This window comes from Larimichthys crocea, chromosome XI (assembly GCF_000972845.2).
Source record: "Larimichthys crocea isolate SSNF chromosome XI, L_crocea_2.0, whole genome shotgun sequence".
Classification (NCBI taxonomy): Eukaryota; Metazoa; Chordata; class Actinopteri; family Sciaenidae; genus Larimichthys; species Larimichthys crocea.
In genome coordinates, this window is record NC_040021.1 from 20,139,557 (window position 1) to 20,157,257 (window position 17,701).

The 17,701-nt window shown below is 44.4% G+C and overlaps 1 protein-coding gene across 1 annotated transcript; it reads left to right on the forward strand.

Moving 5' to 3' along the window:
* Positions 1-3,482: 3,482 nt before the first annotated feature.
* On the forward strand, positions 3,483-16,936 carry LOC109143007 (NLR family CARD domain-containing protein 3). The gene is given in 9 exon segments (XM_027284377.1): positions 3,483-3,663; positions 3,901-4,035; positions 8,681-8,759; positions 8,922-9,150; positions 9,316-11,119; positions 11,205-11,392; positions 11,395-11,677; positions 15,188-15,234; positions 15,368-16,936. Coding segments are annotated over 9 exon segments (3,408 nt in total). The 5' UTR covers positions 3,483-3,574; the 3' UTR covers positions 15,922-16,936.
* The last annotated feature ends 765 nt before the right edge of the window (positions 16,937-17,701 follow it).

Here is a 17,701-nt window from a genome sequence, read left to right on the forward strand (position 1 = left end):
GACAGGTACACCTTTACAGGTCCACCTGAGGACACACAGACAGGTACACCTTTACTGGAACTACACCTGGACTCTCAGAACTTTTTTACCTGTTGTTGAGAACCTGATTGAAGCCTGTGTGTGGCGACCCTGAACGCATCTTCGTCTCTGCCTTAATGAACTTTAAAGTGCTTCATCAGAAAGTGACATCACAGTGACATCACAGTGACATCAGAGTTTTAGACTTTATTGATTCAATCAGGACAAATGTTATTTAATTAAATAATTAACATCAAAATATCGTAAGAAGACAGCGAGAAGATAATGATTGGACGACAGGAGAGATTCCACTGAACTGATTGGATAATGAAGTGGAGTGGGTGGAGCCTCAACTGTATGGGAGGAGCTTCATGTGTTGGTGGGAGGGGCTTTGTGAATTAAACGTTAAAAACTTTTTAATCAAAGAAAAGTGACGTCACTGATGATGTCATGAAGTTTGTTAAATCAAACTTTATTAGTTACAGCTGACGTGAATAAAGTTTTTATTGTATTTATAGAACGTTAATATAAAGTTTATTTAACGTTAATATAAGGTTTGTTTAACGTTTATATGAAGTGAAAATATGAAAAAATGAATGATGTTCCTTTAATGTTTTTTGAATGTTTCTTTAATGTTTCTTTAATGTAAAGGTGCCACAGAGACTTTAAAGACTGAGTGATAAAACGGTGGACATGTTTTTAAAGTTTATTTTTATTATTTGTCTTTTTGTTCAAACTGAAAAAAACTTTATTTAAAATATTATGTTTGTTTTTTTGAGTTTGAAAAAAAAAATAAATTAAAGAAAATATTTGTGTGATGTCATCAGTTCATTCAGACATTTTATTTAAACCATTCAGACTTTAAGTCATCATGTAACTATGTTCAGCTGTACTCGAGTATTTACTCTGATTACATTACTTCTGATCAAACAGCCAATCATCATCCAGGTCCACAGCAGCAGCTGATATCACTGCCTAGTCCAGCAGCAGTCAGCCCAGAACCAGAACCAGACCCAGCAGCAGCTGATATCACTGCCTAGTCCAGCAGCAGTCAGCCCAGAACCAGACCCAGCAGCAGCTGATATCACTGCCTAGTCCAGCAGCAGTCAGCCCAGAACCAGAACCAGCAGCAGCTGATATCACTGCCTAGTCCAGCAGCAGTCAGCCCAGAACCAGAACCAGACCCAGCAGCAGCTGATATCACTGCCTAGTCCAGCAGCAGTCAGCCCAGAACCAGAACCAGACCCAGCAGCAGCTGATATCACTGCCTAGTCCAGCAGCAGTCAGCCCAGAACCAGAACCAGACCCAGCAGCAGCTGATATCACTGCCTAGTCCAGCAGCAGTCAGCCCAGAACCAGAACCAGACCCAGCAGCAGCTGATATCACTGCCTAGTCCAGCAGCAGTCAGCCCAGAACCAGACCCAGCAGCAGCTGATATCACTGCCTAGTCCAGCAGCAGTCAGCCCAGAACCAGAACCAGACCCAGCAGCAGCTGATATCACTGCCTAGTCCAGCAGCAGTCAGCCCAGAACCAGAACCAGACCCAGCAGCAGCTGATATCACTGCCTAGTCCAGCAGCAGTCAGCCCAGCTCGGCGTCTGTCTTTCAGCCTTTTATTTCACCAAGCTCTCACCAACCACTAAAAGTCAGTCCCACATTTACTCTTGTCCGGCGGCTTCTTGCTCGCTCAGTCTCTCCTTTTCTCTTCTTAGCTTCCTCCGTCAGCGTCCTCTTCACTCTCTCCTTTTCTCTGAGCCCGGTTCCACTGCCCACTAGCCCGGTTCACCAGCTCTGTTGTCCTTTACCTCAGTTTGTTAGCTGAGCTAGCAGCAACTACAGCTCTGTGGGGGTCTTCTGCAGATGTTTTTTCTTTTAGTTATTTAACCAGGAAAGGTCCCGTTGAGACAGACAGACAGATAGACAGACAGCACAAACTAATAATAAAAATAATGAAAGTACAGTACGGGCTGTGAATTTAACATCAGTTAAAACAACATCCCCATGATTCATCTCCAGGTCTTTATTATGGATTTAAAGGGGGGACAATAGCTTGGCTCAGAGGTGTTGAAGATGTCTGTGAGGACGTCTGTGAGCTCCACTGCACAGTCCTTCAGTGCACGACCAGGTATGTTGTCTGGTCCCACAGCTTTACAAGTGTAAATCCTCAAAGGCTTGACCTCAACGACCTACAGGTGACCTTAACGACCTACAGGTGACCTTAATGACCCCAGGTGACCTCAACGACCCACAGGTGACCTTAATGACCCACAGGTCATATCCAGAATAACTGAACGACCTCTGCGTCATATCTCTTTGATATATTATTGCACCCTCCAGTAGGTGGCAGGCTGAGCTGCCTGTGGCATCTAACAACAAGAGAGGAAGTTCGTGTTGTTCCGTCTGTTGTGTCTGTGCTCGGTGCTGCAGTACTGACAGCTTGTTTGTAAAAGTAACTAATGCTGTTTGCAGTCTGAACATGTGACATGTACATCACAGAGGAGGGACTAATGATAAACATAAACAGGTCAGACCAGAAATACCCTCCTACCTGCTCTAACTCATTCCAGGATACAGCTCGCCTGTGTTGTCTTTCCTTCTTCTACACTTTGGACTGTTGAACAAACTGTAAGTTGACTTTGTTTCATAGTCTTGACTCACTTTAGGGTTTGTTTCTTGCTGTGTAATCAGGGACGGACTGGCAATCTGGCATACCGTGTCTTTGCCCGGTGGGCCGACGTGCTATTTGCGCCGACAAGTCCCGATATATATATTTAACGAGTAGATCACACACCTGAAACACACTCTGGGGCTTAGCGATGAGCAATGTGGGCCGCGCGGGGGGGGGCTGGTTCGGCTAGGGCGCACGGCGCGTCTATAGCGCACGAGAAAAAAGTTCGCTTCGGGGGGGGGCAGGGGTCAGGTTGTTGTGGGCTGCTCTGGTCCAAAATGCCAGGGCCGATTTTTTTGTCCCAGTCCGCCCATGTGTGTAATGTTTGCAGTCGTTCAAACTTCTTTGTTGTTTTCAAACTGTCCTCTCCTCCAGCGTAGTCACACACACCAGCATACTAACATTTCCTGTGAAGCCTTTCAAAATGAAATGCAGTGGTGGAGGTGCTGTTTACTTCCTGTTGTAGTGACTTGTAATGAAGCTGTGGAGGAGGCTGAGATGTGTCTCTACATCAGTCCCTGCAGTCAGCAGCTTCTTCATGTTTGTGTCCTACATTTCCTTTAGACCTGAGGCGTTCAAAGTCCCACTGTTTCAAACAAGTTGTTGTCTTTATGTTATGAGTGTGAATGGAAACGGTCCATCTGCAGCTTCATGACGCCATCTAGGGGACTGATAGTAGAAGAGGTGATGACAGCTTCCTCTGTCTCACACTGCTGTTTGACTGCATTCAGCTGACACTGATATGAAAAAAGAGCCTATCAGTGGAGGAGCAGCTGATTCTAGTACAGGACAAATGATGACAGGATGATCTGAGTCCATGTGCACATGAATGATTTGTGTTTCCTCTCCAGATCAAAGTGTGTGTGAGCTGATGTGAGTTGAGCAGCATGAATCAGAGTGAGGACAGAGAGGAGGGAGTCCCTCCCTCTAAAAGCTCTCTGTGTGGGGAACATGACAGCCAGACCAAAGCTCAGAGGTGAGATGAGGAACTGTCCACGACTCTTCTCCATGTCACAGCTCAGCACTCACATCACTCCACCATCATTATTCACACTCAAAGCTCTGTGTGTGTTCTGTTGAAGCCCACAACACACTCTGAGACCAGACTCTGCTGGACCTGGACCTGGACCTGAACCCAGCTGTGTTTTTATTTTCAAGTATTTTCTGGAAGAAGATTTTTACTAAACATGAACTTCAATTGTTTTCCTGTCAGGATCCATCAGAGACCAGACCCTGCTGGACATGGACCTGGACTAGAACCCAGTCACTCTTCAGTGTCCATGAAGAGTGACTGGTCTATGGTTCTTCCTATATCCTTCAAAGATGGATGTCAGTCTGTTGATCAAAGGTGAGGACTGAAAAGTGATGAGACAAACTAAACAATGTGTTCACACACTGACCGCAGGAGCTGCTCAGTACAAAACACATGATTATATCAGTTCAGACATTTTCTTCTACACAGGGTACCTGATTACTTCTGTAAAACCCACAGACTTACCCAGCCACAACCTACAGTTTACCCATACTTCACCTCTCATAGCATCACTTTCTAAGAAACTGATGTTGAGGATTACCTGAAGCCACCAAAACTCTATGTGGCCTTCCTGAATTCCTCTCACATCCATGTTTTTGCTTCAGTCATCACCAAAGCAAAGCTGCTTCAGAAGACCATCCAAGCTCAACAGTTTCTTCAACTCGATGGCCTCCTTAATAACACATGTGGATTCTCAGGTTGTCTCCATGACAGACACCAACCACCTTCTGACCTGAATGGAGGCTTTGAGCATGGCCCGCTTGGATTCCAGATGTTCCCAGTTAACCCTCTCTATATATTTGGGTTTACTAGCTCTGTCCAGCTGTCTGCTCCACCACCAGGTGGTGATTCAGCTTAACTTCTTTCTTCAAGACATGCAGTCACAAATCTGAATGTACAAACATTAAGCCATTCATCAATCCAATCGTTGTTCAAGGTCCTCGGGTAACAAATCCACTAATGAATCACCCTATACCACAGTGTTTGCTCTGGACTTTCCATGACAATGATAGGAGTCCAATAACAAAGCACCACTCGGGCTCATATTGGACAAGTCATTCCTCCCACATCATCACACCCACCAGGTATCTCTGTAATAGTCAATGTAAACGTTGAAGACCCAAAGCAGAACCATAGTCCATTGTCCTTTTTGTTTCCTTGACTTCAGGTCTTAATGCAAATGCCCCCCTGCATTTTATCTACCCTACACTACCTTTTTACATATTCTTTGATCACGGTTGTCTTTCTGTATAGAAGTCATCTCACTGGGGGGGTCATGTGATGCACCGAGGAGGATAGATGCACCGCTGTTGGTCTCCTCACTGGATTTAATTAAAACAATTTTTCTCAGTTTACCAGTTGCTAAAATTGTGGTAAAAATTATTGCTAAACCTACAGAGATGTTGGACATGTCGCTGGACAACTTTTTCACTATGCCTAAAAACAGAGATACTCGGGAAAAAAACAACAAGTTGGCGGCTAGTGAACCGCTAGCTAACCCAAAAAAAAGAAGGCCGAGTCTGATATTCTGTTTAAATATTTGAATTTTGAAATAAACCAAATAAGTTCTTAGCCCGTCTTGCAAGAAACTCTCCCCAAAAAGCTTTTATTTCTGCAATATCTGTTGAGGGTCAAATCTGTCAAACAAATTATAAAAAGATTAATGAATGTTTTCAAAAATTTTATGAAACGCTGTATACCTCAGAACTAGACAATGATACTTGACTTACAGATACCTCAGCTAACAGATGAACTAGCTAAACTACAGCAAGGACCTGTTACAATAACAGAAATTGATAAAGCAATCTCCCTCCGTCTCGCCCCATTAGCCTACTTGGATTGGATGTAAAAATACTTTCAAAAATAGTGACTAGAAAGAGTGGTGACTGATATAGTTAATGCAGACCAAACAGGGTTTATAGGAGGACGTACTTCATCAAACAACACAAGACGTTTAATTAACATTATTCACTATCTTAACTTTCATCAAACTCCAAACTCTAAAGTTTCAACTTAAATCAAAATCAAATCAAATCAATTTTATTTGTACAGCCCAAAGTCACAAAGTCCATTTTCCTCTGAGGCTTTACAATCTGTACAGGGAGTGACACCCTCTGTCCTTAGACCCTCGGTTCCAGTGAGGAAAAACTTGCCCACAAAAACCCTTTAACAGGGAAAAAATGTGGAAGAAACCTCAGGAAGAGCCACAGAGGAGGGATCCCTCTCCCAGGACGGACAGACGTGCAATGGATGTCACGTGTACAGGACAAATCAACACAAACATATTGTACAATGACTGATAAAATGACAATGAATTATAATGAATGATAAAAATGATTACAGTAATAGATATGGTAGTAATAATGACAGTAATAATATATGTAGTGGGCGTCATGCAGGATCACAGCAGCAGCCACGATCCACGAGAACCTGCTGGACGACAGAGCACAGAAACTCCGGGGAAGTTTGGTTAGTAACATGCATTAATGAGACATGTCCACAGATGGAGAGATGGAGAGAGAGAGAGAGAGAGAGAGAGAGAGAGAGAGAGAGAGAGAGGGTTTTCGGTAAGGGAGATGTGACTGCATCTTCAACCAATACCGTGCCTGGCTAGGCATAACCCTGGGTGGGGGGGGGAGTCCCCCTGCAGTCTAATCCTATGGCAGCATAACTAAGGGATGACCTGAGCCAGCACTAACTATAGGCTCTATCAAAGAGGAAAGTCTTCAGTCTACTCTTAAAGGTGTTGACCGTGTCTGCCTCCTGAACCCAGAATGGTAGTTTGTTCCACAGAAGAGGAGCCTGATAGCTGAAAGCTCTGGCTCCCAATCTACTTTTGGAAACTATAGGAACCACAAGGAACCCAGCATCCTGAGAGCGCAGTGTTCTAGAGGGGTAGTAAGGTATTATGAGCTCTTTTAGATATGATGGTGCCTGACCATGAAGAGCTTTGTAAGTAAGGAGAAGAATTTAAATTCTATTCTAGATTTAACAGGGAGCCAATGCAAGGAAGCCAGAATGGGAGAGATGTGATCTCTGATCTTGGTTCCTGTCAGAACACGTGCAGCAGCATTCTGAATTAACTGCAAAGTCCTCAGAGACTTATTAGAGCAGCCTGATAACAAAGAGTTACAATAGTCCAGCCTAGAAGTAACAAATGTGTGGACTAACTTAACAGAGGCACAGCTCAAGGGTCACCACTATCACCTCTGTTGTTTTCTTTAGCTATAGAGCCATTAGCAATTGCTGTCCGGCAAACCTCCAATATCAAAGGAACGGTGATGGGAACTACATAACACAAAATTCTGCTGTACGTGGATGATATCCTCCTGACATTAACAGACCCACAAAACTCGATACCTGCGCTAATCAATTGTGTGAAAGAGTTCGGTCAAATTTCTGGATACAAGGTTAATTTTACAAAATCTGAAATCATGCCTCTCGGTTTTTCATATGAGTATGAACCTGACTTTTTAAACCCTTTTTGCTGGGAACCAGCTCTTCATATCTTTGAAGAGAAACAACATTAAAGTTATAAATACAGCTCTCTCTGACTTTATATGGGCTGGCAGAAAGCCTAAAATTAAATTAGATATTTTACAATTACCAGAAGAACAAGGAGGATGGGGCCTCCCCAACATTACAAACTATACAACCTCAGTGCAAACCAGAATTATCTCAATATGGGCAACTGCTAAACCGAAGCCACCATGGTTTGAAATTGAAGCAACTTTCTCCAAACCGTACTGTACTGTCAACTTACTTGATAAGCGCAGGAGCGAATTACCAATTATAACGAAAGACAATTTTTTAATTACTAATGTTTGTAGTACTTGGAATTCTTTACGGAAATTATTTGGGACTAAACATAAATTGAGTTGTTTAACAACATTGACTGATAACCCTGGGTTAACCAGGGGGGGGCACTGGACCTAACTTTCAGAACTGGTATGAAGCAGGAATTTACCATATTCATGACCTTTGGGATAAGGGAAAATTAAAACATTCGAAATCATCACAGGCTACATACAAACTACAAACAAAAGAATTTGACAAATACCTCCAGGTCAGACACTGTGTGTATATTAAAATGGATGCTCAATCTTCCAGATGACTTTAACTCATTAGAAAAGACTCTTTCAGATAGTCTTAAACAAGATCACTTTGTTTCCAAATTTTATTTCAGATTGCAATGTCTGAAAACAGACTCAGCTGGAAACAACGATAGACAGTGAAACATGGGAGGAATTTTTTCTTTTACCTCCGAAAATATCCATATGTAACAGATTCAGAGAAATGCAATATAATATTTTACAAAATGTTTATATATCTCCATATATGTGTAGTAAATATACAGCAGGGGCCTCTCCAAACTGCCCAAAATGCAAGACTTATGTTGGGCCGAAAGGCTGTTATGAACAAATGGGTAGGAGATTAATCTTCTTCAATACATCTGTGGAAGTCTTTGATATCAGACTATAGTGTAACTACCTAACAAGGACATGTGAGATCATTGTGGTGGATGTATTCTGGATTTGCCACATATCTCATATAATCTGTACGCACTGTACTGGACTGTTAATAATAATTTGGTAAATGTTCAATAAAAAGAATGTTAAAAAAAAAAAGTCAACTTACTGGCTCAGATACATTCTGTCACTGTCAGATCACCAGTGTACCGGCATGCTTTTTAATAAACACACACCACCACAGCAAACATCTGAACTTGATGATCGATTATGATGATTTCTTCAACAACAGTAAAGTGGAAGCTGCACAGAAATGCAAACTGGACTGTTGATTCCCAGTGGGATCAGCAGTACGACCAACACTTTAATGTCAGGGGAAAGCATCTGATTCAATGTTGGAATCAACACTTGAACTCAAAGGACCTTTACCTTGTGTTTGTCTCTGTGTGGACAGACATAATGTGAGCTCATTCTTCATGATTCCTCCACAGAGTGGACCAGGAGAGCTCAGAGGTTCCCAGTGGTCAGTCTGCCCAGCAGCATCAAACACACCTGGACTCCATATTTATGGTCTGTACATGGACAACAACTACTTTTACATCTATTCTGTTCACAATCATCTCCATGCTGCACTCTTTAGACCAGTGGACTGTCAGTCTGTCCAACATGGATCTGATGTTTGGTTCCATGATTTGACTTTGATTGTGTCATTCATATAATATTCTGTTCCAGCTGTTGGAGGAGAACATTGTCACTTTTGTGAAGAACGAGCTGAAGAGGATCCAGAAGGGTCTGAGTTCAGATGACCCACAATGCTTAGAGAGTCAGAGGGAGGATGAGGAGGTGTTGGACGGTGAGGATGAAGAGCAGAGGAGGAGCAGCAGAGAGTCATTTCTGAAGATCACACTACACTTCCTGAGGAGAATGAAGCAGGAGGAGCTGGCTGACTGTCTGCAGAGCAGTAAGAGGATTTCTCTAAAGATTTAACATGATGGATGAATGAGACGTTTACTGATGTCTCAACAGATGGACACAAATATGTTTACATGGATTCTTTAGGGGAATTACATTGTCATATTTTCTTCATGAATCACTGAATGATCTTATTTGTTGTGTCTTCATTCAGGAAGTTATTCTGGAGTTTGTCAGCGTGAACTTAAATCTAACCTGAAGAAGAAGTTCCAGTGTGTGTTTGAGGGGATTGCTAAAACAGGAAACCCAACCCTTCTGAACCAGATCTACACAGAGCTCTACATCACAGAGGGAGGGACTGCAGAGGTCAATGATGAACATGAGGTCAGACAGATTGAAACAGCATCCAGGAAACCAGACAGACCAGAAACAACAATCAGACAAGAAGACATCTTTAAAGCCTCACCTGGAAGAGATGAACCAATCAGAACAGTGATGACAAAGGGAGTGGCTGGCATTGGGAAAACAGTCTTAACACAGAAGTTCACTCTGGACTGGGCTGAAGACAAAGCCAACCAGGACATACAGTTCATGTTTCCATTCACTTTCAGAGAGCTGAATGTGCTGAAAGAGAAACAGTTCAGCTTGGTGGAACTTGTTCATCACTTCTTCACTGAAACCAAAGAAGCAGGAATCTGCAGGTTTCAAGACTTCCAGGTTGTGTTCATCTTTGACGGTCTGGATGAGTGTCGACTTCCTCTGGACTTCCACAACACTGAGATCCTGACTGATGTTACAGAGTCCACCTCAGTGGATGTGCTGCTGACAAACCTCATCAGGGGGAAACTGCTTCCCTCTGCTCGCCTCTGGATAACCACAAGACCTGCAGCAGCCAATCAGATCCCTCCTGACTGTGTTGACATGGTGACAGAGGTCAGAGGGTTCACTGACCCACAGAAGGACGAGTACTTCAAGAAGAGATTCAGAGATGAGGAGCAGGCCAGCAGAATCATCTCCCACATCAAGACATCACGAAGCCTCCACATCATGTGCCACATCCCAGTCTTCTGCTGGATCTCTGCTACAGTTCTGGAGGATCTGTTGAAGACCAGAGAGGGAGGAGAGCTGCCCAAGACCCTGACTGAGATGTACATCCACTTCCTGGTGGTTCAGTGCAAAGTGAAGAACATCAAGTATGATGGAGGAGCTGAGACAGATCCACACTGGAGTCCAGAGAGCAGGAAGATGATTGAGTCTCTGGGAAAACTGGCTTTTGAGCAGCTGCAGAAAGGAAACCTGATCTTCTATGAATCAGACCTGACAGAGTGTGGCATCGATATCAGAGCAGCCTCAGTGTACTCAGGAGTGTTCACACAGATCTTTAAAGAGGAGAGAGGACTGTACCAGGACAAGGTGTTCTGCTTCGTCCATCTGAGTGTTCAGGAGTTTCTGGCTGCTCTTCATGTCCATCTGACCTTCATCAACTCTGGAGTCAATCTGCTGTCAGAAGAACAACCAACATCCAGGTGGTCTAAAGTCTTCAGAGACAAACCTGAACTAACACATCTCTACCAGAGTGCTGTGGACAAGTCCTTACAGAGTCCAAATGGACACCTGGACTTGTTCCTCCGCTTCCTCCTGGGACTTTCACTGCAGACCAATCAGACTCTCCTACGAGGTCTGCTGACACAGACAGGAAGTGACTCAAAAACCAATCAGGAAACAGTCGAGTACATCAAGAAGAAGATTGAAGAGACTCCCTCTGCAGAGAGAAGCATCAACCTGTTCCACTGTCTGAATGAACTGAATGATCGTTCTCTAGTGGAGCAGATCCAACAGTCCCTGAGTTCAGGAAGTCTCTCCACAGAGAAACTCTCTCCTGCTCAGTGGTCAGCTCTGGTCTTCATCTTACTGTCATCAGACAAAGATCTGGACGTGTTTGACCTGAAGAAATTCTCTGCTTCAGAGGAGGCTCTTCTGAGGCTGCTGCCAGTGATCAAAGCCTCCAAGAAAGCTCTGTAAGTGTGATTTATTCATCAATAAATACTCTGATATCTTTCAACTGGAGAAAAAATAAACCTTTCCTTTCTGTTGTTTCTCCAGACTGAGTGACTGTAACCTCTCAGAGAGAAGCTGTGAAGCTCTGTCCTCAGTTCTCAGCTCCCAGTCCTCTAGTCTGAAAGATCTGGACCTGAGTAACAACGACCTGCAGGATTCAGGAGTGAAGCTGCTGTCTGCTGGACTGGAGAGTCCACACTGTACACTGGAAAGTCTCAGGTCAGGATCCATGAACCCATTCAGCTGATGAGCATTTAAAGACAGTAGACAGTTTCTTCTTTATTTGACTGACGCAGCAGGACCCTCAGATGATCTTCCATGTGTGTTGTTTTGTGTGTTTTCAGGCTGTCAGGCTGTCTGATCACAGAGGAAGGCTGTACTTCTCTGGCCTCAGCTCTGAGCTCCAACCCCTCCCATCTGAGAGAGCTGGACCTGAGCTACAATCATCCAGGAGACTCAGGAGTGAAGCTGCTGTCTGCTGGACTGGAGGATCCACACTGGAGACTGGACACTCTCAGGTATGAAGAGGCCTGCTGCAGCCACAGACAATCAGTGTGATAGAGGAGGAAGAGCTGGAAACATTTTCTGTGTCAAAGCTGGTGACAGATCTCCACTCAATCTTTGTCTGCGGTCCAATAGTCAAAAAAAAGATTCCTCTGTCCTTTCCTAAACATTTTTCCTCGACCTCCATGGAAAACGTCATGAGGTCAAGGAAAGATGTGAAGGATCATTCATAAGACTTAGGAAAAGATAAGAACAGTGCTCAGAGAGTCTGACTGCACTTTCACTAGGCTACGTAATTATGTGACGTGGATGTTGTTGACGTGGTCTGTGTGAAAACTACAAAGTCCAGAAGATGGACTACAAAAAGCTCCATCTTAGATACTTCTCCCTGTGCGTTCTGACCGTGTTGTTTCATGCAGGATATATAAACGTGGACGAGCCGGTGAACAATCTGACTCATTATCAACGTCAGAACTGAACACACTGTCACATTTGATTTCACCTGCCTCGGAAACTTCTCTGATCACATTATCGGGACTCTTACCCCCGACGTTATCGTGAGAAGGCGCTCATACTGCGACTGGTTGGAGTTGAATATTATTATTATTTTCCCGGACTACACCAGATGTGGTGCAGCAAGTTCAGCGAGGTGTTGAGCAGATTGCAGGAGCTGAAGGTGGAGCATAGTCTCCTCTTTCCAGTGAAGCTCCACATCAAACACATCAAACACAAGGGCCGCTCCAGGTTTCCACTACGCCGGATGAGGCAACGTCATTTCTGAACACTGACTTAAAGAACATATCCCAAAAAGTGTGATGCCACTCTGTGTGTTCAAACAGAGGCTGGTCATGGTCCATGTTCATCTCTTTGTAGTTCAGAGAACTCAGCTGGTCTGTATGAGACTGTTGTTCTGGATATCACGGCTCTAACTGGAGCCACAAACCACCAGGAAACACATGTTGCTTTTTAAAGGCAGACATGGATGCAGTATAATGAGGGGCTTGGACAGGGGAAGAGGGTACGGCCTGGGCAGACACATGGGGAATGGACAACGCTGCAGCTTGAGCGGTAGCTACAGAGGTAGCCTGAACAGGGGCTAAGCTTTGCTGTCTTGGTGAGGCAGGGGAAGGGTTTGGGAGGCCCGAGGTCGTCCTCTGGGGAAGCTGAGTTAAGAAAGCTGAATGAGAATGGACATATATCAAGTTTGGGGGGCAGGAGTAAATCTGGTGGAGGGAGGCAGGTCGTAAAAGGAGTTGTCTCCTTTTTCATGAAGAGATCAGGGAGGAGGAGCAGAGGCTCCATCAGGGTGATTATCTGAGGAGAGATTCTGTGGAATAAAAGCAGAAACAAGCTGGGCTGACTCCAGCTCTCTTTCTTTAATGCAGATACATCTGTTCATGTCAGCCTCTTTGGTCATTCTCTCTCTCTCCTTGTGTCCATCTGCTTGCCTGTGCTGAGCAGCTCTGGCCTCTTGGTCAGTTCATCTCCATCGTTCATGAAGCTCCTTCTCCTCCTGTTGTTGTCTCCTCCAGCTCATCCCTCCTTTCCTTTTCCTCAAGAATACTGGCTTGGAGATGACTCCGATTAGAAGCATGGCTGCTGCTGGAATGCCGACTAATCTGAGAGCTTGTAGTGCAGTGAGTCCTCTTGATGGGAGAACTACGTGAGCCATGGGATCATGTATGTGTCTTCAGCATATGAATCCCATAGTAGGAGGCTGCCTCTGTCTGCCACTTCTGACTACTGTCTGTGTGAGGGGTTGCCAACGCTTCAAAGTACTGATGGCCCTGGTTTGATCCTCTGTGAGAGGTAGAGATGCAATGGTTTATGGAAAGGCCAGGCTCTGTTTGGTGAGGAGGTGTAGATGGCCTCGGTGCTGGGGTGGACTCATCCTGTTGAGCTCTTCAGTCTCTTCCACCTTGGGATCCATCCATATACTCAGTAGAGGAGCCTGACCTTCATTAGTGCGCTCATCAACGGTGAATGGCATCAGTCACTCAGTCAGCCATGTTAGGTCACTGTGTGGATGGTGGCTCAATCTCTGGCTCCAAGGGACAGACACAGGAGACAGACAGACAGGACAGACAGACAGACAGGCAGCTTTGGTTGACAGACACAGACAGTGAATGAGATGAGCGAGCGCGGCCTCGATAAAGTTGTATTTGTATAAGAGAAATAAAAAAAAGCTCTCTCCTGATTGGTCCACAGAGGTTCGTTCAACACAAACAGACAAACTCCCAGAAGCCACCTTTTCCTGCAGCGCCTCCTCCTGTCTGAACGCTGGGTTACTTTCTTGTTGCTGCCACAAGGAATTGTGGGATTGGGGGCTTTCTGTTGGTCCCTACACATTTTCAGCTCCAGACTGCTTCTATCCTTTATAACGACTTCCCTTCCAATTCCTCAACCAGTACAAGACGGCTAACGTCCAGGCGAGACAAAGCCAGAGCATGCATGCCTAGCACCTCGTGACCGGGTGTTAGTAATGGAATTAATTTGCGAACAGTCAGGGAAGTATAACCATACTTACTGGGGGGCCGCTGGCATTTCTATTAGTCCATTCGTATTTTTTTTGGGAAGACTATCCGTGACACTACTGTCACTTCATGCAGGGGCTAAGGATCATTCAGGAAAGATCAGAATTGCTGGAAGCCTATAGCTATCTTTCCTCCTTCCTCTCTCCCATTAAACAAGTTATGTTCCTTTTTGGTTTCTTCCATCCCCACCTAGGGAAGATCACTGAGATTCGGTGAGGATAGCAATAGGTGCGATTGTAGAGCCTTACAGAGACGGAGAGCTCATCAGAAGAGGAAGTCGCGAAAAGACGCATAGAACCGCATGAGTTGGCGGAGCAAAGAAGCAGCACCTCTCAGGTAGACCTCGAGGTGAAACCCGCGTATCCCCACCGCTGTGGTCAGCCGGCCAGCAAGCGCACTTAGCGGCGATTACTTACCTTTCCGAATTCTCCGCCTGAGCTACGCTGGATCTGATGAGGGCTGGGCGTCGCCGTGTCAGCAATCTAAGAGGACTTTCTCCCTGGTCTATTCCTTTCTTCTGCCTAGTGTCTCCTCAATTGCTTAATTATGGCCTACCGCAGTCAAGAAAGCGGAAGCTATCCCTCACCTTGTGAATTCGCTTCCTACTTTTTTCCCCTTCTCTTCGCAGCAGACATTTCCCAAACAGGTTCGCTATCTCATGGCTATGCATCACATTATCACGTTTTAATCTAACACTCATCTCTCTGGCTCATTTCACTCAGTGAGGAACCTTCCTGAACACAAAGACTATTGGGACCGGAGCCTTTGACTTTGGTTCTTTCTAAATTTAGTTCCCTGCAAATGTTGAAAGTGAACCTGATTAGATTCAATAAAGGATTCAAAAGGAATCAGATGGTGGATTGGCTGAATCAGTGAATCAATCCCAACCCTCCATGTGAACAAAAAACAAACTGTGTCTGAGAGTGATGTAATGTCCATGTTTGCATGCTGAAAGAGGATGTGCTGGTCTGACCCCCCTCCTCCTTTCAGGGTGGAGCCTGCTGGAGTCCGATGGTTGAGTCCAGGTCTGAGGAAGTGTAAGTGTGTTTTTAATTTGATTCATGAAAACAAACCATCTTCAAACTGTGACATCACTCCTTCAAATCTCTGATGTCATCATCAATAAATGAACAGATGATAGATTAATAACTGTCTTGTTCTCTCCATCAGATTCCTGTGAACTCACAGTCGACACAAACACAGTAAACGATAGGATAGAACTGTCTGACAACAACAGGAAGATGACATGCTTGAAGGAGGTTCAGTCATATCCTGATCATCCAGACAGATTTGACGGGAATCTTCAGCTGCTGTGTAGAACTGGTCTGACTGGTCGCTGTTACTGGGAGGTCGAGTGGAGAGGAAGAGTTGATGTATCAGTGAGTTACAGAAGAATCAGAAGGAAAGGAGCCAGTGAATACGATGAGTTTGGAAGGAATGATCATTCCTGGAGTCTGATCTGCTCTTATGGTAGTTACTCTGTCTGGCACAATAACAGAGAAACAGTCCTCCCCTCCCTCTGCTCTGCCTCTGGTAGAGTAGCAGTGTATGTGGACTGTCCTGCTGGCTCTCTGTCCTTCTACAGAGTCTCCTCTGACACACTGATCCACCTCCACACCTTCAACACCACATTCACTGAACCTCTTTATCCTGGGTTTGGGTTTGGGTACTGGTGGTTCAATTTGCCTGGTTCTGGTTTTTCAGTGTCTCTGTGTGATCTGTAGGACGGAGAGTCTCCTCCTGTTGGACAAACATTGTCTCTGCTGAACAGATCAGTTGAGTGTGTCCAGGATCACACAGCTGATGTTCTTTCTGTCCCACACCATGTGTCCCTGGTTAGATTCTCTCTCTACCCCCATGTTTCCTGTCTGCGTCTCCTACATGTCCGTAAAGACAAAATGTCCAAAACAAAGACAGAAAAGCTGAAATAAAATGTGTCATGAGCACAGAGCATGATGGGATACAGAGTCAGTTAACATTAGTTCAAGTCATGGACAACATTACTGTGGACTTTGTGTCACCGACAGTAAACTGCCCAATCACACAACTTTGATTTGTATATAATCATGAGATGTATGTTTAAATACTATAATACTATACTTTGGTACTTTTAAATAATTTGAGTCATCGTGAATCATCAGAAGTTACTCAGGAATATTTGTGATGCTTTGATAAAGATGTTGATGATGAAGATGGAAACAATACTACAAGTTGTTCAGAGCTACAGAGAGAGGTCAAAGGTCACGGGTTCACCACTGATTCCTTTATGACCATGAACTAACCCCCACCTTTAAGTCTTCACATGACTGAACCCACATCCTCAGAACTTATGATCGGCCTTCAAACACCCTGACCTGTCTGATCTGATCCTGAGCTTTTCACTCTTTCTTTCGACATTCAAACTTCAAACTTCACAGAATGAGGATTGAACCCGCTTCATCCAAATATTCAAACAAACCTTCCACATCCTGAGATATTTCCTCAGGCAGTCTGTACTGATTCTAAGGATTGTACCTGTGACCTTAAAAACCTCTGAGCACTGCCTGATCAACCTGTGTTATGATTTCTGACATGATGAATACTTTTACTTTTGAAAGCACCGTGTTTGTTATGAGTTGTCGTATAATCAAGTTTAACATCTTGAAATTATCTGACATAATTAATGTAACTGAGATAATTAAGAAATGGATTATAATGTAAAGAAGGAATATTTAAGAGAAATAAAAACAGTGAATCTGATGTTGAATCAGTGTTTTTCTCACCGGACTGCTGGTGATGTTTCTGTTGTTGTAAGATGGACCCAGGTGAGTGCAGGTGGAGTTCTGAAGGTTTATTGGAAGGTGTTGGGGAATGGAGCTGAAGTGGAGATGGAATGATGGATGACTGAAAGTGTGCAGGGACAGAAAGCAGCCGGTCAGGCAGGCAGATGTGAGGAGATCCACAGTATCTAATAAAAAGATCTGGCACTGAAGGAGTCTGAAGCTGTGGTCCAGTATTTATGTTCCTTAAATTATTTCTTTATTTCCACACTTTTGTAAATTTGTATCCGTCTTGGTATGAATAGTTTTTTCATCTTAATGCAGAAAAAATGTCTTTGTACAAATTTAGAGACAGGAAGTGGATCTGAATCCACAAACCAGCTGCTCCATCAGCTGCTCCATCAGGAGCTCCATCAGCTGCTCCATCAGCTGCTCCATCAGGAGCTCCATCAGCTGCTCCATCAGGAGCTCCATTGGCTGAGCTCCATCAGCTGCTCCATCAGGAGCTCCATCAGCTCCATCAGATTGAGGCTGAGTAGAAATGCAGCAGGGATCAGATGTGACTCCTCTTCGGCGCCCCCTGCTGCTCTGATGACGCACTGCAGCTTTGCGTCATCTCTCTACTGCACGGACCGGTGGTAAGACGTCGACCTTTCAGAATAAGAGCACAGTGTTTTAATTAATCGGAACAGATAAAGATGAAGATATGAAAATATAAATATTCACACAGCTGAGTAATAGATTA